Genomic DNA, 22520 nt, shown 5'->3' on the forward strand with positions numbered 1-22520 from the left:
TTATTTTTTATTTTTTAATTCTTTCATCTAAGGAATTCTCCTCTTCTCATGTAACCTTTCTAGAATACCTTATGTCTCTCTCACTAACCTCACGCATTTTCTTTCTCCAACCTTTCCCTTCCACCTTTTTAGAATATTATCACCCTCATCACCACGTGGAAAGAATTGGATGGCAGAAGGGAAAATTCTCTCTTGAGTTGGACCCTAAAGACAACCTATAAAGTAGTTGATAAACTTCTCTAGAAAATTAGTGAAGGGGATAAACATTAAACTAGAATGTTATAAATGAAGTTGAAATTAGGCTCTATTTGGATGTAAGATGGGAAAGTGAAACTTTGAGGATGGAAAATGTTGGGAAAATATAAAATATTTGTATTTTTTATCATGTGTGTTTGGTAAAAATTGCAGAAAAGTGGAATGATAAAAAGCAAAGTACTATTATGTTTTTATTGTTAAAAGTATAATGATGAAAAAATATGGATAATTTTATACTTTCTTTCTTACTGTGCATTTGGCACAAATTAAAAAGTCAACTTTTTTTACTATTCAACTTATTTTTGCTATTATTTATGAGTCTCATTGCATTTTTTGATACTATTCATAGATTCCATTATACTATTTAAACTAATTTTTACCTTTATCTACAGTACTTTTAGTAAAATGTTTTTAGTTTCAGCAAAATAAACGGATCCTAAATAGACCCTTAATATCATCTTCTCTCTCTTTTTTCCAACAATTTGGAAGGAAAGAAAAAAAATAGTGAGTTCATGATCTTCAAATGGAAAAATTCATCCACTCTATTTTTTATCTCTCTCTTTTTATTTCAAAAGGAGTGTTTGGTACCACAACTTAAACAATAGTTTCAATTTTTAAATAATATTACTCCTATTTTTATGAACTTTTATGCTCACACGTATATCCAAAAAATTTACTAGACCAAACATTAACAAACTGAAGAAAAGAAAATGGGGGTGGAGGTTGAAAAAATAAAAATAAAAAAAGTAGGTGACAACTGACGTGGCAGTCCCGGATTGACCCGATCCAATATTATAAGTTTTACCACGCGTTCAGTTTTGCCAGTTGCAGCCATATACTCGTAAGATAAAATTTGGTTGCTCACTTTATCTTTTGTTTTGTTTGAAGTCAACGTTAGTTACTCTGAGTCTCTGAGCAAGAAGTTCAAGATCGACATCTCTGTGACCGTGTGGGTGGTTGCTTCACGCTGCTATACCGAATACTCTGTTTAAGGTTAGTCTTCTTGTCACTCTGTACAGCACAAACTCTACTCCTATTTAAGGTTAGCTAGCTGAAATGATTTCTTAACTCTGTATTACAAACTTGAGAATTCAATTCTGATTATATAAGTAAAATTAAATTTGGTTGCTCATCTTTACTTCTTTTTTTTTTTTTTAATTGAAGTCAACGCTTGGTAGTGGTAGCTGGAAGTTCAATATCTTTTAGACTGCAGATCATTACTCTAATTGTATAAGGTTAGTCTTCTTATCCATGTATAGTAATCTCTCATAAATGGTTAGATTAGTCTTCTCATTCATCTATAGTAATAGTATGCACTCATTAATGGTGAAGTTACCCCTTTGGAGTTTGGAAGGAAGTGCTTGAGCTTGTTACACAGTATTTAAAATGGCTTCTATTTTATTGGGGAAAATGATTAGACTGTACGTTGAATATTTCTGATCTAAGAATTTTTAGTGGAAATGGGAAGAAAAAAGAGCAGAACAATTTATGTGGCTTGGTACTGTGCCTGCATCCGCAGGTATCACACCGGTACGACACAGACACTTCATTTGGGCTGTGGTACTGGTGCCGTACCTGTGTAATACCGGTTTCATATCTGCCACATTATAATTTTTCAAAAATTGCTTGTGTTGCCATGACATACCCGTGTCTGTGTCTGTGTCTGTACGTTCTAGAATTCCACTATATAAAAATAAAAATAAGGGTTTTCAACGTACTTATACGGCCCAAACAAACCCTAGCCCAACACATTGAATTTCCCAATTGATTTAGACAACAAGGTCTTTTTTTGTCTGTTTGTTTTTCCCCAAACTTGATTTGGGTTATGTTTTGATAAATTAATACTTTTTATTTATCTAAGCAGGTTCTCCCTAAAGGTTAGTGGAGAATGGCGACTATTTAATATCAGAGGAGAACGAAAGGAAGAAAAAAAGGATATAGAAAATTGTTAAAGAAATCTAGTTCAAGTAAAGCTACAAGAGCAAATGGAGGTGTGTATTCTCTTTGATAATGTATATTCAAAACTACTTAGCGATAATGCTTTTGTGGAGGAAAATGTTGATTCATAGCATGATAATATACATGTTTTATTTATTAATTTTTTTCTGAAACATTATCCAAATGTCTTACAGTTGCTTATGAATATTGATACTGATGCAGAACCATCAAAGTTGCATGCAAAGGAAGTCAGGAATTCTATGAGTGGCGGGTGCCGGGGAGGTATTTCTCAACCCAAAGCACAATTTACAAAGACTAATTTCTTCATTCAATTATCAATAGCTATCTTTACAATGCCACAAAGAGTAAGTTATGATGACATCATCATAACTAACTAACTACACCTAAGCAAGTATGTAATTGAATTAGTTACATGTTAAAATAATCACAAACTGCATCTAACACAACATTTATTCCACCTGTCTAACCAACTTCTAATCAATTAAGAATATGCCTAATTGTTTGATCACATGTTATAAAGATAGTGTTGCCTGGAGTTGGAACTTGTTCACTTGGCTTCATCAAGACATACTCAGCCATATGAATTTTCTTGCTTCAAATGCTTTGCATCAGATGTATGTAACTCGTTTTCATTGTGGGAGCTTATGGTTGTTATCATGATCCTTCATCAGAAAATCAACCCTATTTGGGTGGTTTGTTGTCCATATTTCACCTAAACGAGTTACAAATACCAAAACCCCACAAGGGTGGTTTGGGTATTCAAAAGCTTAGTTCTTTTAATCAAGTCCTATCAGGAAAGTAGCTTTGGAGTTTTGTAGTGGAAAATAATCATCTTTGGAGAAGTCATTTAGATGAAATATGGAGAAGAACGGGGAGGATGGACAATGAAGCGGATTAAGGGACCTTATGGTGTTAGTTTGTGGAAGAGTATAAGTGGGGGATGATATTCCTTCAACTTCTTAAAATTTGACGTACAAGAAGGATCTGGAGTGAGGTTTTGGACATCTAGAGCGGGTTAAAGATTTTTTCCCAGATTTGTATGCCTTAATTGTTGATAGGGAAGCTTCAGTAGCTTCTTACCTAGCCAACCCATCCAAGGGTGAAGTTAGGCATTGGAATCCTCCGTTTGTTCAGCCTTTTCAAGATTGAGAACTAGAATCAGTGATGAATTTTTTTGAGTTGCTCTATAAGCACTTGCCTTCATCTCTCGGTGGAGATTGAGTTTTATGGATTCCAACAAAGAGTGGGATATATAAGATTCATTCCTATTATAATTCCTTTAGGGGTTTCACATGCCACTCTTTTCCATGGAAGAGCATTTAGGGTACTAGGGTCCCTCGAAAGGCAGCATGTGTTTTTTGTGGACTACAGTTTTAGGAACAAATTTGTCAATTGATAATCTCCATAAGCAGCACTTATTGATAAGTTGATTAGTGTTGTCCGGTTAAAAGGAGTGGGGAATCAGTTAATCATTTTCCGTTCCATTTCTTTTTTACAACAAATATTTGGTCATTTGTTTCTGCATTGTTTGGGACAGTTTGGGTGATGCCAAAATCTGTGATTGAGCTCTTGGAAGGTTGGCAAGGATGATTCCATTGCCTAGCAAGCCACAACTGTTATGTGAAATCTTTGGCGTGAAGTAAACGTGAGGATTTTTTTATGGTGCTGAGTAATCTAATTTTGTAATCAAATTGTGTTGTGTTGTGTTGTGTTTTTTTTTTTTTTTTTTTTTTTTTTTTTTTTTTTTGAGTTCTTGTATGATTAGATGACTGCCTTAGGTACCATCCCCTTGTTGTCTTTTGTATTTTGTGGATTTGTCTTTGTGATTGGACTCCTTGGAAAGGGATTTGAATGTGACCCTCCCTTTTCTTTTCTAATTATTAAAAAAAAAAACTCCTATCAAGTTTTGAAGAAGTCCAAGTTTGATTAGAAATTAGGAATAGATATTAATCATCTATGTATATGGATATAATATTTTCCAAATCAAACGAGGAGAATAAATTTTCAAAAGTTATGAAACTAAATTTGAGGTTTGTGTGATATAATCTTCTATGAGGAGTGATGCGAGGATTTTCTCCAAAAAAAAAAAGGTGTGATGCAAGGAAATGCTCGGTGTCATGCTTAGAATATGTATATATATATATATATATATATTCCTGTCCTTAATTTTTCAACAATTTGAAACCTTGCACAGGGTTACTATTCACAGTCCTGTAATAGCAACCCAAACCTTAGGTTTTACTCGTTAGAAATCCTATATTCCTTACAATTGTCAAGCCTTTTTTCCACTAAATTCTAACCCTAATTCTTAAAAAATTCTAAATTTGATTTGGCATGTTCCCCTTTGTCTTTCGTCATTTTGGGCTGGCTGGATTTGTTGCTGATGCTTTAGTTTTGGCTTTGTTCTCATGTGTGGTGGGAATTGAGCTGTGTGACTCAGGTTTGGGTGTTGTTTGGTATAGGTTGAAGGTATGGTTTAGGTGTTGAGGTTGTGATTGAGGTCTTCTCCTACTCACAATTTCTTGTTAGATGATGTTGGATGCCTTGTCAAAGAGGTCTTCTTTGAGAGGCTATTCTTTTTTGCTGCAGCTCTTGTTAATCATGGGTGTTTTTTGGAAGAACAATAAAGAAAAATCAATTTACAACATAGCATGGCTAAAGTAGTTGATGTGGCACATTCCGCATAGATTGCTACCTCTATATGTGAAAATTTTCATGAAAAGTGGTTGTATCCCCTAACACCACCCTCTATATGGGTAATTATTGTTTCACACTCCCAAATATGAAATGTTTCACACAATGTTCACACTTTCACACCAGATGTCCACATTTTCCACATGATATAAAAAAAATGTGGACACAATGTGAAAGAGTGTGGATGCAGTTGGATGTGAAACAAGCAAAGCCCCTTTCTATAATAACCTATGCTACTCTTTCTTATTAAAAAAAAAAAAAAACCTTATGTTAGAATAGATTAATTTTTCCATGGTGACCTGATGTCATAATCATACAGTGACGTATTGGTATGATATATATTTCTAATTTTGGGTTATTTTGATGTATATACCAACTCGATATGGAAATTGTATGTGCTTGAGCAAATTGAATTCACAAGAAAAAAGGGCTTTAATGTTATTACCATTTTATATTTAAAACAATAACATAAATAAATTATGACTGTGTTTTAATATTAGATTTTCGAAAAGAAAATTACAAAAAGGGGACATAAGCCCATGAATGAATAAATCTTTATTGATTAAAAATTCTCCTTAAGATGGCTTAGTTATGTTTAGAGGAAAGTGATTAATGCACTAACGAGAGAGAGTGAGTTAATTTAAGTGGAATGAAAAAAGGTAGAGGAATACCAAATTAATAGAAATTGTAAAAAATGACATATGACTGACTCTAACAAGTATGTTGAGGATCCATAGCTGACCCCAAATTTGGGATTAAGGTTTGGTTGTTGTTGATTAAAAATAAGCTCCATGTCTAAAGACCATTCATGAGATTGTGAAAATTGTGCTTTAATTTTTGTAATTTAACCATGTTTGCGCCTTTTGACTAACAAAATCCTTTTTTGTATGGTTATATATTATACTTATTACTTCTCTAAACTGAAAATTCATTCTTCATTTTGCATTTAGAGTTTTTGCTAATGTTTAAAATTTTTTATTGTTGTGACACAGATATGTGGGGGGCAGCAGCATCTGGTATAGCTTCAGCTGCAGCTTCTGCTGTGGGTACTGCAGCAGGGGATGAGGCCTGCAAATATACAAAAGATATTATCAATAACCTAAGTTTCAAAGTTGATAATGAAGCTGATTATGATCTAGAATACAACTATGAAAGGTTAATAGAGCAAGCAAAGAAGCTGTATGCCTGCAGGGATGATTTATTGGCTCAAGCAAAGACAAAGCTGGTCACTCAAGTATATGAAGCTTGGATTTCTAGGGTCATGAAATGTGAAGAAGAGGTGCGAGAACTAGAAACCAAATACAAGAAAGAAAAAAGTAATAAAAGGACATGGAGTCAGTTTTTTCGCGGGTCAAGCGAGTCACGCACAGATCTTAGCCAAAGCATGGCAGAGAAGTGCAAGAAACTGCATAATCTTTGGGTAGAAGGAAAGTCTGAGATAGGAATAGTGTTTGAGAAATTGCCAGAGCGTGTGATAATTATGCATGGACCCAAATCAGAAGACAAGATATTTCTTGACTCAACTGTTGAAGAAATACTGGGCCATCTGAGGGATAAAAATGTAAAAAGAATCGGACTTTGGGGAATGTCAGGAATTGGGAAAACAACCATAATGCAGAGCTTAAATAACAATGAAGATACTGCTAAAATGTTTGATATTGTTATTTGGGTAACTGTACCAAAGGATTGGAACTTAGAAAAATTGCAACACAAAATTGCTGATCGGTTAAAATTGAATATGGAAGGCATCACTGACCCTAATGAAATTGCTCAACTAATATGTAGAGACTTGAAAAGCAAAAGGTGTCTACTTCTTTTGGATGAAGTTCGGGAAGTTCTTGATCTGCCTCTGATAGGAATGTGTGAAAGTGAAAAGGATAGCAAGGTGGTCGTGGCAACTAGAAATTATCATGTTTGTTGTGATATGGAAACTGATTTGGAAATTAATGTGCAACGATTGTCTGAAGCTGATGCATGGAAAATGTTCAAGGTAAAGGTGGGTCGAAATGTAAATCTTCCAGGTATTGAACCGATAGCCAAGCTAGTTGTCAGTGAATGTGCTGGTTTGCCACTACTGATAGACAAAGTAGCAAGTATGTTTAGAAGAAAGGATAACTTTCACCTGTGGAGTGATGGATTAAGAAGTTTGCGGAGATGGCCAAGTATCAAAATCCAAGGCATCGATGAATTGATTGAGTGCTTGAAGTTTTGTTATGAAGATTTAGATGATGAGGTTAAAAAGGTTTGCTTTCTATATGGTGCAATATATCCTGAAGACTATGAGATATATATAGATTATCTGTTGGAATGTTGGAGAGCTGAAGGTTTCATTCATGATACAAGTGAGTTTAGAGTTGCACGTGACAAAGGGCATTCCATATTGGAGGAACTTATCAGCGTTTCTTTACTAGAGAAGAGTGCAAAGATGAATCATGTAAGGATGAACAAAGTAATACGAAATATGGCCCTTAACATTTCTTCCCGAAGTTGTAATTTCAAGATTTTGGTGAAACCTCGTGAAGGGTTGCAAGAGGCCCCCAATGAGGTAGAATGGCAACAAGCAAATCGAATCTCCTTGATGGATAATAAATTGTGCACTTTACCGGAAATGCCAGATTGCAATGAGCTTTCAACATTGTTATTACAGAGAAATCAAGAACTAATAGTGATTCCTGAGTCATTCTTTGGATGCATGCAAAATCTACGGGTTTTAGATTTACATGGCACTGGAATTACATCATTACCATCATCAATATCTTGCTTGAAGTGTCTCAAAGCATTATATCTGCATTCTTGCAGCTGTTTAATGGAACTCCGTTACTTAGAAGGACTTGAGCATCTCGAGGTGCTTGATATTCGAGACACTAGCCTTAATCATTTTCCAATTCAGATTGGACGTTTGAATCAGTTGAAGTGTTTACGTATGTCATTGTCGAATTTTGGCATTAGGCATTCAAGTAATGTAGAATATTGTCAAAATGTCTTTTCAAGTCTTCTTTTATTAGAAGAACTACTAATAGATGTGGATCCAAATAATCAAAGTTGGGAGGTGACTATAAAGGCTATTTCTGAGGGAGTGGCTAAATTGACGCACTTGACTTCACTATCAATTTGCTTCCCTACAGTGGATTGTCTTAAGAGTTTTATCTCAACAAGTCAATTGTGGAAGGATTTCCGCTTCACATTTCAATTTTCTGTTGGTTATCATGACATGACTCCTTATAAAATTCTTGATTGCTTCAAATATCAAATTAGGAAATGTTTGAAGTTTGCAAATGGCGAAGGTGTAGATCCAATAATTTCTGACATTCTTTTGGAAACTGATGCATTTGAATTGATTGGCCACAAGGGAACTTCAAGACTATCAGATTTTGGTATCGAAAGTATCAACAAGATGCGAGGTTGTTTGATTGAAGGATGCAATGAAATTGAAACAATTGTTGATGGTAATAGAGTAGAGAGAAGTGCGTTAATATGCTTGGAAAAGATGTTCATAAATAATGTTCCAAACTTAAAAAGCATTTGGGAAGGTCCTGTACATATTGGAAGCCTATCACAACTAACAACTTTAACTTTATGCAAATGTTTGAAGTTGAAGAAGATATTCTCCGGTGGCATGATTAAACAACTCTCTCGACTTGAACACTTGAAAGTTGAAGATTGTCCTGAAATTGAAGAGATAATTGCAGAGTCTGAAAATAATGGCTTGAAACCTGACGCACTTCCAGAGTTAAAGATGTTAGAACTTTCTGATCTTCCAAGGGTAAAAAGCATTTGGACAAGTGACTCATTGGAATGGCCATCTTTAAAGAAGATTAAAATCTTCAGGTGCCAGATGTTGACAAAATTGCCCTTCAACAATGAGAATGCAATCTACTTGAGATGTATTGAAGCCGATCAGACATGGTGGAGTGCATTGGCATGCCAAGATGATGCTATTGAACAAAGATTAAGGTCTTTATGGTTTCAATCTCCTTAATGGTTGTTCTTCTCTAGATAAGGTAACGGTAGAAATGTCTACTCCTCCTTTAAATTTTCATTTTCTTTATCTTTCAAGATATCTTATGAATGTGTGTGATTGTTTAGCATTTGTGATTACATGAATGTTGGATTCAAACCTTCCTCATATTTGATCATGATTATCTTAAGTCTTTAATGAAGACTTTTGAACATTTAATTTATAACATATAAGATATTAACCTTGCTTCATTTCAGTTTTGGGTAGCCAAACCTACCTTACATAGGTATTTCATGAATTTCTGTTGATTTGTGAATAACAGAAATTTTTGTTGCTATATAGAAAATATTGCTTCCAAAAAGCATTTTAAAAATTTCTTGTACATACTAGAAGCCTAGCTCGACTAATAGCTTTAACTTTATGCAGATGTTTGAAGTTGAAGATATTCTCCTATGATTGAATAGCTCTTTCAACTTCAACACTTAAGACTAGAGTTGAACAATGACTTGAAATCAAAGAGATACTTTTGGTTGGAATTTGGAAATGCATTTGGATTGATGACTGATTGAAGTGGCTATATTTAGAGTGTAATACGATATTTATGTGTTGACAAAATAGCCCTTCAAGAGTGAGAACGTAGTTAATATGAGACATATTGAAGGCCATTAATCATGGTGTAGTTCATTGTCATGGCAAGAAGATGCTATTGAGCAGAAATTATGATATATATGCATCTTCAACTGGTGCATTAGGTTTCATTCCTGTTCACAACAGTCCTATCTAAGGTAGTGCTAAAATGTTTGGTCCAACTTTTGGCTCCAACTTTTGGTTTGTAAGATTTAATACTTTCATGTTTCTTTCTTTTTTTCCCCCCCTTTTTAAGATGACATGAATGCTAGTGTCTACTATATTGACGTGTGATTGTTTTGTATTTGTGATTAAAATATAATGTTAGACCGAAAACCTTCCTCTTCTCCAAAAAAAAAAAAAATGGAAACCCTTCCTTATAGTTTGATTTTCTATATTTTCTATTATACTACAGAAGATGTAATCTTGCTAATTCACTTGATTTTTAGTAGCCAAAACTACCTTTTTCATATACCTCCTACTTCCAAATGTTTGTTTGGAAAAGTTCAAGTCCAACGTAGATCATGATCATCTTTGCCACAACTTTGTGTTCATTATTATTATTTTTTTGGTAATATGGGAATATTATAAAACAATAAGAAGCAGCTATAGAAGGTGTATCAGTGCATAAACGGTTACAACCTAGACAGCTAGACCCATCGGGTCATCCATCAAAAGAGTTTGTAACTCGACAGGAGTACTCAAAATGAGGAAGTCATTAGTCATGTTGTGTCTGAATAGCCTTTCTTGCTAGAGCATCAGCAAACGGGTTTGCCTCCCTATAGCAGTGGTTCAGCTTCCACAAAGGAATTTGGTTCAACAGGTTCTGCAATCATCAACAATTGGTGCAAATTCAGCATAGCTATTTTCGTTATTAGACAGCAAAATAACCAGAGTGCTAGCATCAATCTCAATTTCTATGGCTTGGATTTGCAACTGGATACAGAGGTTGAGCCCATCTCTGATTGCCCATAGTTCAGTTTCAAGACTGTTTGCCCACCCTATAGCTCTAGTGAACCCCTTCACCCATCTTCCCAGGCAATCTCTAATTATGCCTCCCCCTCCTGCCAAACCAGGGCAGCCAAGCACAACTTTGTGTTTGATAAATTATGAATATGATTTAAACTATGAGCACTACTTCCATCATCATAATCATCATCATTATTATTATTATTGAAGGGAAATTGATTATTATTCAAGAACTAGCGTTTTCCAATGCAATAGGTGACATCTGAGTTGAGGCAAAAGGACATCTGGGTTGTGAGTTTTGTGACCAACCCAACACTCTCTTATGTCTCCAAAATTTAGGTCTGAAAACAAACTACGCTATTGGTCTTCTATGTATGCGTGTGCGAATTGTTAAAAAAAGTTTTTCTTTACTTTTTGTCTCCGCTTTTTTGCATATATTCTAGCTTTTAGGTATTTTGAAATAAATTAGCTTTTAGCTTTATGTAACATATTTAAAATAAAAGTTATTAAAAATTATATCTTTTGATAAATATTATGTAAATAAGTTGACGGAAATAAACAATTTCAGGCTATGTAGTTTTGTTGATTTAACCTGCGTGGTAATGCTAAAAGCCTTGTAATAATAAAAAATATATAAAAATAAAAAAATAAAAACCTTAGGTATGACAATATCCTAAATAACAGGAATTTTTGTCTCCATAAAATATTCCTTCGAGATATCATTTAGGCAAAAATGCAAAACTGACCCTCTAACTTTCAGTCTTTTTCTTTTCAATCCTTTAACTTTCAGTTTTGTCATTTCAGTCCTTTAACTTTTAATTGTTGTCAATTTAGTACTTCGTTAAACTTCAGTTATGTCCTATCGTTAATTGAGCCAAAACTACGTCGTTTTGGCTCTTTTTTTTTTTAATAAATTTCGGAATTTAAAGAAAATTTAAAAAAAAAAAAAAAAAAAAACGAGCCACGCCTAAATCACTCACTGGTAAATTTCCTACACACTTCTCAAACTCAAACCAAATCCTCCACATTGTAAACCCAATACACAACAACAACAAAACTCCCACTACCACTTTCAGGAAACTAGCTACTCATCAATCTCTCACAAAAAAGTTTCAGCTTTCTTTCCACCATTTCATGCCAAGATTCAATCTTTCAACATCCCATCTCTTCCAATGTCCATGAACACTCCTAAAACTGAAGAAGACAATGGATCTAACCCTGACCCAAGATTCAATCTTTCAACATCCCGTCTTTAGCAAAACCCATGAAACTGCCACACCCACAAAAATGCTTCGTCCGCCCTCTATTCAGCACTCTCCTCCTCATAGTCTTCACCGCCACCGTCAGCGTATGCGCTGTGCTCCGCCACGTCAACATCAACCTCAGCCTTAGCGCGTGGTCCCCACAGAAGAAAACCCATGTCCTCAACTTAAGCTCCAATGAGGTTTTATCGGTATTGGTTGCAATTTCGAATTGGGTTTTCATCACATAAATGTTTTCTTCTTTTAAAAAAAAAAAAATCTTTAAATTCTAAAATTTATTTTTTTTTTTTTAAAAATATATATATATATATATATATTTATATATAAAAAGCCAAAACGGCGTAGTTTTGGCTCAATTAATGGCAGAACATAACTGGAGTTTAACGGAATACCAAATTGACAACAATTGAAAGTTAAAGGACCGAAATGACAAAACTGAAAGTTAGAGGACTAAAATAAAAAAAACTGAAAGTTAAAGGGTCAGTTTTGCATTTTTGCCTATCATTTATCAATATGAATGGTAATGGCTGATGCCTAACATGCTTAAAATTTCAATGTCCAAAGCAATTTGAGCTATGGCTATTTCAATTTGTTAATGTACCTATGTACACCTTCCTTTCTTTCAAGCACCAGATTTTAGAATGTAGTTGACAAGGAAGCTCCATTTAGTAATGGATGGACATCTATATTCTATATATTACTAAAAACTGAAGCATAGCATTTAATATTGCTGCTCTCACGTTACGTCACATCAGCTATCACATCATTCTTTCTTTTTTTAAATATAATTTGTCCTACAATTTTAAAATGGTTTTTACAATTTTCAACCCTATTAATGCAACCTACTACTTATTTATTTACTTCCACTATTGCCCTATAATAAATTGAGCCCACTACTTATTTATTTACTTCCACTATCACCCTATAATAAATCTGTATAATTAATCTAGCCCACCTCTTGTTTATTTAGTTCCACTATCAAGCCTAACCCAAAACCTTTTCAGTTCAGTTTTAGGGTTTTGTGTGAGCCTTTTCAGCTTAAAGGAAGGGGGAAAAAAAAAATTGAAACCTTCAGGTATTGCGTGAGAAAACAGAGAGTTTGAAAGCTACTCACCTTCCTACTCTACCGTTTCGTAGTAACGGCTGCCTATCCAATTTCCTTCCTTCCTGTCTTCCTTTGCACATGGTGTATAAATATTGATAGAACTTGTTTGCTTCGATTGAGGTATCTGTGATGCTTTGGATGTGAGACTTTGTTCTTCAGGTTTTTGTTTTGCTTTTGCTTTTGCTTTTGATGTTTGATTTAAATTTCAATTTGTTAATGCAATTGTTGAGGGGTTTTAGGATTGTTAAAGTTGTTTTGGTTTTTTCATTTTTTGAAGGAAGGATAGCTTTATCACGCACTAGGATTTCTGTGATGCTTTGGCAGAAGTGAGCGTTAGAGCTCAGACTCAACCAGTAGTGAATCCAAATTCAAAGTCAGACACCAAAATTCAAGCAGTTGATGATCAAGGACGGTGCTACAACCCCTTTTGGCTTTTCAAAAATCTCCTTAACAATAAGCCATGGCCCCCTCATAGATCCGATTCTCTCTCCTGCATCTACTACCCCTCTTGTATTATTTTTTATTTAGCAACCATAATTAATTTGAGTGACAACATATGTATTACAATATATTAAGAAATAATCATTTCTCATTTGTTCTTAGTTTTTAAATATTGAACCAATGTTATTTTGGATTTTCATGAATTTTTTTTTCCATACTTCAGCCCCCCTCAATCCAAATCTTGGCTCAGTCTCTACAGTTGATTCATCTCCACCAACGCCAGCACAAGCTCGACTAGCTCCTCCATCGTCAACTGGTGTAATATCCTTGGTTTTGCCACTCAAGAGTCCAGGCAAGTAGAACAAGAATTTAGAAAATTTTCAATCTTTTCTCTGTTGAGTTCTGTCGAATGTTTGTTTTGTTTGTCTATGTAGTTAATCTATATATCTATATATATCTAAAAGCTAAAGCATAGAATTTGTGGTTGCTATGCTCCAGTTGAGTCACATCAGCATCTAATTCTTTTTTTTTTTTCTTTCCAATTTTCCTATAATTATTTTTAACATTTATTTTTTTAATATTTATACTTCTCCAACCTTTCTCTCTGCCTTACTATTTCATCTCCCTACTACTTCTTCAATCTTTCTCCCTCCCTTACCTTTTCATTTCCCCACTACCCTCTACATTAATCTCGTTCTTCCTCTTTTCCTTCATCTTTCTTTATTTTTATCTCTTCTTATTTATACCCTCTTACTATAAATTTATCATTATCTCTTCTATTTTATGCATAGTTTTCCCTCACAAAAAAATGGTTCTCTCTCTATCTCTCTCTAAATTTTTGTGTGGATTTATTTATTTTTCTTGCATCTCTACTTTAGGTTGATGATTTTTTTTATTCTTTAAAACTCTATTTTGGGTTAATGTGATTTAGTTTTATTTTTAAAATTTTTGTTGTTGTTGTTGTTTTTTTTTTTTTTTTTTAATTCTCTTTGATTGTTAAATGTTATCCTATTGCATTCTAAAGAATTAAATATAGCATATAAAAATATAATATTATTCTATTACATAGCATGATTTGGATAATTTGGTATTTATTCTGTTACATAGCATGATTTTCTATAGTGCTCAATTTAGATGTTAAACTATGAGACTTTACTAATTTTTGTTTATTTTCTAATCCTTTGTGGTGGACAAAGTACTCTTAATAGTTGTATTAGAAGTACTCTATAATGCTATTCATCTATATATATATATAAAACCGAAGCCTTTGAAACTCCCACAATTTTCCACATCATCATTTTAATTTAAAAAATTTTAAATTAAAAGAGAGTCCTAATAGGAGTCTCTTATCTATATATATATATATATATATATATATATATATAAGAGACAAAATCTTTGAAAACCCTAAAGCAATCTCCTCTGTCTCTCTCCACTAAGAGAGAAAACCCTAAATTTCAATTTCTTTGGTACGTTTGCTATTACTTTTTCTCTTTTTTGTGAATAAGTTTTCTTGCTATTGCTTTTTCTCTTTTTTGTGAATAAGATTTTACATGACTTTCATTGGCGATGGAATAGTACTTTACAATATATAGTATAACTACAAGTATTGTGGAGTAAGGTATATACACTATATGTTATCTTATGTTTTCTCTTATGGTGTCATGCTTCTTTGTTTATTAATTAAAGATTATGTTGGAAGCCTATATTATTTGCATCTTCAAAGTGTTTGACAATGTTTGAACCAAATTTTTCATCAATTAGGAAGAATTGGATAAAAAAAAACTTAGAAAAGCTTTCCATCCTTACTGAAATTGTCTCGCAATAATGACTTTTTGTTTTTGTTTTGTTTTTATAATTTGTAGGTTCTGAATCATTTGATTTTAAATTTTATTGTCTTTTGAAAGTTTGACCATCTAAATATTTGGGTTCAATTTTTTGCAATATTTGAAACAGTTTAGCAAATTTCAACTGTTATAACTATGGATTATTCTCTTGAAGGTAACCTATCTTTCTCTTATATTTTCTCTATTTGGTAGTCATATATATATATATATATATATATATATATATTTTTTTTTTCCTTTCGGACGTTTTAACATTAGAATTTTTTAGTTATTTTTTTTCAATATCTAAATTTGTTAGCTAGATTTTTTGCAACCTATTGCATGTTCAAGCAATGACTTATTCATCAAATTGTAACTCAAAAAAATAGGAGCAATTCACGCAATAGTATAATTTCATAATCAATTTAAAATTTTATAAAATTATTTTAGTCTATTATAAATAGGTAAGATCCCGTGCGTTGCACGGGTTTCCGACTAGTTTAAAGAAAAGCAAAGGTTAGCCAAACGAAAATAATCAGATGGGTGACAAATTTTACCTTTTGCAATTTTATTTTAATTATTATTATTTTATAACAATGCATGTATATAAATTTAATTCTTAGATTTTGCTAATAATTGTTTATTTGATAATATGTTTTGGGTGGCCGAAATTATAATTTCTACAAAGAAAATAACCTTAATAGATTATCAAAAAAAAAAATTTATCCTAATATTGGTTTAATTAATCATTGTTAAGTTTCATTAATTTTTTTCATTTTACGTTTTTTTGGTGTTTTGTATTGTTCCTATATTACATTTATAATTGTTTCTATAATAAATAAAAATATAATTACGAAATATATTACTCATTATTAGATTAGTTTAAATTGTAAAAAAAAAATTAATAAAACCACCATAAAAATAATCATCACGTGCAACACGCGGATTCGTGGCTAGTTCTATTAATTCACCATGCCAAAACTTCAAAGTAATTGTACTAATTTTCTTTTTAGAAAAGAGGCATTTTTTTTTTTTTTACTTTTCATGTCTAGCATATTTTCCTTGCTTTTTCGTTACTTCTTAATAAAAGAACTAAAGTCTTCATTAATTTGATGAGTAAAATGTAAGAGAAAAACATTTAAAATGTCCATTACTCACTTAGATGTTCATAAAAAAATAAAAAATAAAAAAAAGAGGGGGAAAAATTGAGGATTATGTCATACAAGCGAAAAAAAATAAGAAAAGAAGAAACAAAATGAATTTGCCCAATCAAAAGGTTCATTCTATTTCTTTTATAGAGTTCCTAGAATCATAACCATTTACTATTTATGGCATCATCAACTACATTTTTAATATCTACTATTTAAATAATTAATGATGTGACCAAAAATTAAACCACTTATTTAACATTGAAATGTAAAGATTTTAAGAAATATATATTGGAGTTACATTATGTCAATATTTCTCTGTTATTGCTTAATAAGTTGAGACTTCATGGAATAAGGATCCTCTGGATCTGGAGTGCATAAAATTACTCTTAAAAAACGTAACTCACAGCTCGGGCTGATAAATAGATACTATTAGATTGACTAGAGTCTCCACAATCCCTTCAAAATCAACAGATGCAGTAGGATTGACCAAAATCTCCACCATTCCTTCAAAAATCAAAATCAATAGATATCAATAGATACAAGAGGAAGCTAGAAAAGCCCTGTTTAAATTTTCATGTTATTAGTAAAGCGGTAACGTGATCTTTATTGAAAACAGCCTAATTAACGAGCTTAAAGTTTGATTGCAGCTGGAACAGGGGTACTCACATTTTTTAACTGCTTCATATCATTCTGGTAATGGATTGACTAGAGTCTCCACAATTCCAAGAATTTCCAAAATCCTTGGTATTGATCAAAGCCTCCATTGTTCCTTCTATCACACACGATGGCAAAAATGGCCAAATATGGCCAAATACCATAGTTTAGTGAAATATTTGGTAATCTACTACTGTTTTTGAAATATTATGGAGAATACCATTGTTTTGAAACTTGAGTTTCACGCGAAACTCAAGTTTCAAAAACTTGAATTTCAGAAAAAATGCCACAGTGGCACCCGCTGACCTAGAAATTTTTTTAATTAAAAAAAGCCATGTAGAACTTGCAATTTTAGGAAACTCCAATTTCTATGAATTTGAGTAACATGTAAAACTCAAGTTTCAAAATGATGGTATTTTCCCAAATATTTTGAAAACAATGATAGATTGCCAAATATTTCACCAAACTATGGTATTTGACCATTTTGGCCCGCACACGACATTTCATTTCTAAAGTTTAGGTAGTTTCAACTTTCAACAGGTAAAATCTTCCATAGCAAAACATTTCTTTTCTGAAGTTTAGGTTGTTTCAACCATAGTTTTAAAAACCGGACCGGACCGGCCGGTCCAACCGGAAACCGGACATCAATCCGGTCCGGTTATCATTAAAAACCGAAAATAGCTTAAAAATCGGAGAATAGTGAAAATCGGCCGGTTCAACCGGAAAACCGGGAACCGGTGTGGTTAAACCGGTTCTTGAATCTGAAGAAGAACAAGAAAAAAAACTGGAATAAAATAGAAAGAACTTCTCAGATTTGCCCTAAAGTAAAATTGGAGAAAATTTGTGGTGAAAATAAAATAAAAGAAATACTTCTATTGGATGATATGTATAAGAAATCTGTGCTTTGAGCTTTGACTGGAATAAAATGTAAAGAAAGACTATCAAAAACTTATCTTGAGAAAGAGAATGACTTGAGATTTGAGAGGGAGCGGCAGAAATGAAGTTTACTGCATTATGAAAAAGTGTGGAAAGAAAACTGAAGAGGAGTAAGATTTAAAAAGGAGTTTGAATCTGATTTGAGGGGTAGGTGGTAATGTGTGGTTATAGATTTAAGGAGAATAAAAAAAAAGAAGAAAAAACAAAAGAGCAAAGTAGAGTGAACGTGTATGGGTAAGTGAGTCTGACACTTGCTATTGAAGGAAAAGCATGCAAGAGAAGTAAGGTGATGAATGACTTGTCTAGTCATTCTCACCTTTTGAACTTTGGTTTTCGAGTTTTTTTTTTTTTTTTAATAAATAGTTAAAAGTTGAAAGTTAAATATCAAACTATTATTTATATATTCACCCAAAAAAAATATTATTTGTAATATATATATACATGAAGCTTAAATAGCAAATTATACTTTTTTAATAATTATTAATTAGGAAAAAAATGAAGAATAATGAAAATTTTTTATTTTTTAAAATATTTTCTTAATATAATTTATGAAAAATAAAAATTCACATAAAATTTATTTAAATATTTTAAATTAAATTATTTATTACATCATCGGTTCGACCATCGGTTCGATCTCGGTCGGACCATAAAACCGATAATCAGTCTCTTTATCGGTTTTTTCACCATACCGGTTTTTAAAACCATGGTTTCAACACGTAAAATTATCCCAGCACAAGTTTCCACTTCCAAAATCTTGGATGTTTCAACATGTAAAATTTTTCTTAACAATACATTCGAATCACACCCTCCTTGGTTATAAGACCCCTCACAGTTCTAACTTCTAATTCACCTCAATCATACCCTTTGTAGTTATAATTCACCTGGGATTACACTCTTCATGGTTATAATTGATGGGATTTGTTCTTTAAAATCTATTTTGTATGATGATTTTAATTAATAAAAGTATTTTGAACATTATGCATTCATTTGATAAATAGTGAATGAGTTACACTATATGCGATTTAGATATGTTGATAAGATTAACATACCAAAGATCTGAATTGCAATTCCTTAGGATTCTTAAACTTAGGGTCTCAACGCCATAGTTGCTACAAGAGTATAAGCATAGCAGACAGAAACTGGTTTAAGAATGCCTCAGTTTACAAGTTACAATCATATACTATCAATTGACATTGAACCAATGAGCCTGCATAAGGCAATGCACAGACTACTTTTGATTAGGAAACATCGCTAGTACTCAGCAATCCCATATGTCAATTGGAACAAAAATTTCATCCAAGTAACCTGGGCGACTCTTGCTCCAATCCAACTCCTCTCACTCTCGATCTTCCACAAATACTGACAAGAAACTTCCTCAACCAATGGTTTTTTTTTTTGGTTATTTAGTGAAAGTATATAATTTCCAAAACCATTTTCAATATGCTTTTTGTACCTTATTTTGTCAAAGATTTGTTGAATTATACGAAAAACTTGAGATTCTGCATCTTAGATATGCCGTTGATTCATCCATAGGTGGGGTAGTCCTTATCTAACAAGGGAGTTCTTCCACAATATGGGATCAAAGATGGGGATCAGGTACTACTTGTTGCTGAAGAAGGGAAGAACTTGTTGCTGGAGCTCTTAATCTTATTGGAGGAGATACTTTATTTGGGCGGCTATGGGGATGTCAGCCACGAGCTTACTATCCAAGTTTGCATTTTGAAGTATGCTATTACCAGGTTTGTATCTGATTGTTGAACCTAAATAATCTACAATTCTCAACTCCTTACCTTCAGTTCTATAACCGGAAGAACAATCTCGAAAATTTTTCATGTTATGAAAAAACAGCTATATCTATGATAATGTTGGACTATAAGTATGAACATGATAGTGCACATCCTGTGTATTAGGGCAGCGCACTACTCTTTGCTCTTGTTTCAATATAATTAATTACTTGTCAAAAAATGAAAAATAGCTATGAATGTGATAGTGCACTTTAGAACCCTTGAGCCCAGGGTGATTGTTCTCCCACTTTATCACAAAGCTCAAGCTTACCGGCAAAATCACGACAGTATGGGTAGGAGGGTTGAATATCAGGAAATTGAGTACACGAATACACATAATCCAAATTGGCAACCAGTGTGTATGGTGGATGTAAGACTACATATACATATAGCATAGTTTTTTTGCATGAGTGGTGATGTAGTTTCTTCTGTCACATGCATAATATTAAAAGTGACCCTTCTTCTCTATAGGAAACTATTTAATTTCAAATTTACTCTTATCTCTTATACTCTTCCAATGCCCCTTCAACCTCTACCTCTTTCCCCTCTCTCTCTCTCTTCTGAGCAGTGAAATTTCAGTGTAATTAATTGTCCCTTAATGCTGATAATATTTGTCCGCATAGATTAAGTACTCGTTTTGCTGAAATAGAAGATTTAGTATTCTTACATACATGCCTTGCGTGATTTTACCGTATCTAATTAGTTATTCTGTTTGCAGGTCAGGTTTGTTATGAAACTCTTGCATGAGTCTGGTCCCTTTAAGGCCTTGAAGGAAAAAATTTGTGTTTTTATACCTGTAAATGTCTTTTTCATCATTTTGTGATGATCATAGTTATGATATTTTTCTTCAAGAATCAAGATTATGTAAATAGGCACACGTGACAGCAATCATTAGTGGATCACTGAACCATATTTCTCTCCAGTAGACAACCAGTTAGCTGAGATACCAAATGCTGGCTCTAGACTAGTTTAAACCCATGTAAATCGTGCCCTGATACCTATAAAAAACCTGTAAATGTCTAGAGGGAATCATCTCATTATAAATGCAGACAGTAGTATTCATAAATTGAAAATATCCCCCATCTACTTAGATGAAAGTTCTTTATATAAGCCTATCAAGAAATTAAAGTTCTTTATAAAAGTTGAATAACACCCCCAGAAGTAGTGCTGATGACTCTTTTGGAGAAAAGGGAGGGTGCTTGGACAAATGCCTTTAATCATAGAAATATATGTACAAACAATGTAAACTCTTCAATAATTTTATGGCTTTCTGGGGTATTACGCAAACAGTAATAATTCCTTTCTTTAAAGAATAAATTTGAAAAATGTAAAGAAATTCATATTTTTCCTCATTGACAACTTCCAATTGCAAATTATTATTACTATGAATGGTGATTATTCCATTCAAAGATGTACTTGGTATGAATTGTCTTCAAATATTGACTAGATAATTCCTCAACCAATGGGTTCTTAAGATTTGGGCAGTTATAAAAACTCAACCATTCTAACTTTGGTGCAATGTGTAAACCACAAGAGATATCGAATTGACTACGGAGCGTATACCGAATTTCGGCTGGTAAATGGATACCGGGCCGAAATAAAAAACCTCCATTGTTTTGTAGATTTCTGAGAAATTGAAGGTATTTGAACAAGAATAAAAATAGAAGAAGCAGTTGAGGCTTTTTGTAAAATCTTTGAAAATTTTCTTTACCTGCAGATTCTGCTTCTTTCTCAGTTCTCTGATGTGGCCTTCTTCTCCTTTTTTACTTCTTTCTTCTTTATGTTTTTCTACCACACTTCGGCACTTCGCCCTCTTTTTCTTGTTCTAACCGCCTGTGAATCTCAATGCAAAATTTTGAAACTTGTGATCAGTGATGGGAAGTGAAAATGACAAGGCTTTTACGCTCACTTATACCCATCCAAAATGGTCACGTTTCACTCACGTGACCTGTGGTGTATTTTTTTTTTTTTCTTTTTTCTTTTTGAAAGGTGTATTTTTTTTTTTTTTTTTTCCTTTCACTTGGTAATTGTACAATACGGATCTTTAGCTCAAAAAAAAGTACATTTTATTATATACTATAGATTATAATAAACTATATATATTGTACATTAGTTAGATAGTATTAATTTTTTTTTTTTTTTAAATTATTGTGTTCTTATTGTTATGGCAAAAAGGTGCTGTTTTTTAGGTTTTCCTTTTAAGATTCAACCATGTGACTATTTAATTAGAAAAAAAGTCTACATGACAGAATTTTAAAATAATAACTTAAGGAACAGCACCTAAGTACTGTACAAATTCTATACCTAAATTTTGTCCTTATTGTTATCATTATTACTATAGAATTAGTGGTAAGCTGAAATGATATACATGTATTGACTAGTACCAAAATATATCGTTTTCTTGGCTAAAGACAATATGGCTTCCAGTACGAAATTAATCCTCTTGTCGCCACCACTACCACTACTGCAGCATCACCTCATTTTGGGATCGGGTATTTTGGATAATTTATATGATCAACTTAATAATAAAAGCATCTTAGCTATTTTCAAGATCTAAAAGTAAACTTCTTTTCTTGGTAAACAAAAGTAAACAACTTCATCTCTTCTTCATCAATACGAAGAATAGAAAGCTAAACTATTTTGTCCCGCGCTCTCTTTCTTGATTCTAGTGTCAAGGTTTTCAATTCTTTGAGTTTATTCTTTTAGGATATATATATATATATATATATATATTAATCCTCTTCGATTTTCTTTTTACCAAACCATTTCTGTGTAAGTCTTAATTTTTTTATGAAAGAAAAAATTTCTAAAATATCATTTTTTTTTTAATTATTTCCCTACTAATTCCAGTATTGCATCATCATTACCGCATTTGTTTATGGAATCCCCGTTAGCATGT

At 32.7% G+C, this 22520-nt stretch overlaps 1 protein-coding gene across 5 annotated transcripts; it reads left to right on the plus strand.

Annotated features, from left to right (window-relative positions):
• Positions 1 to 1079: 1079 nt before the first annotated feature.
• LOC115977627 (probable disease resistance protein At4g27220) lies at positions 1080 to 9829 on the plus strand. Of its 5 annotated transcripts, none has more exons than XM_031099604.1 (6): positions 1080 to 1297; positions 1420 to 1490; positions 2120 to 2246; positions 2416 to 2475; positions 5901 to 8909; positions 9293 to 9829. In XM_031099604.1, the coding sequence occupies exons 4-5, from the start codon at positions 2454 to 2456 to the stop codon at positions 8885 to 8887; spliced, it is 3009 nt and encodes a 1002-aa protein (XP_030955464.1). In that variant the 5' UTR covers positions 1080 to 1297; positions 1420 to 1490; positions 2120 to 2246; positions 2416 to 2453; the 3' UTR covers positions 8888 to 8909; positions 9293 to 9829. The 5 variants fall into 5 exon arrangements, with proteins under 5 accessions (XP_030955464.1, XP_030955463.1, XP_030955466.1 ...); XM_031099603.1 differs by having other exon boundaries at positions 1080 to 1248; XM_031099606.1 differs by lacking the exon at positions 2120 to 2246 and having other exon boundaries at positions 1080 to 1248.
• The last annotated feature ends 12691 nt before the right edge of the window (positions 9830 to 22520 follow it).

Source organism: Quercus lobata, chromosome 2 (genome assembly GCF_001633185.2).
Source record: "Quercus lobata isolate SW786 chromosome 2, ValleyOak3.0 Primary Assembly, whole genome shotgun sequence".
Taxonomy (NCBI): domain Eukaryota; kingdom Viridiplantae; phylum Streptophyta; class Magnoliopsida; order Fagales; family Fagaceae; genus Quercus; species Quercus lobata.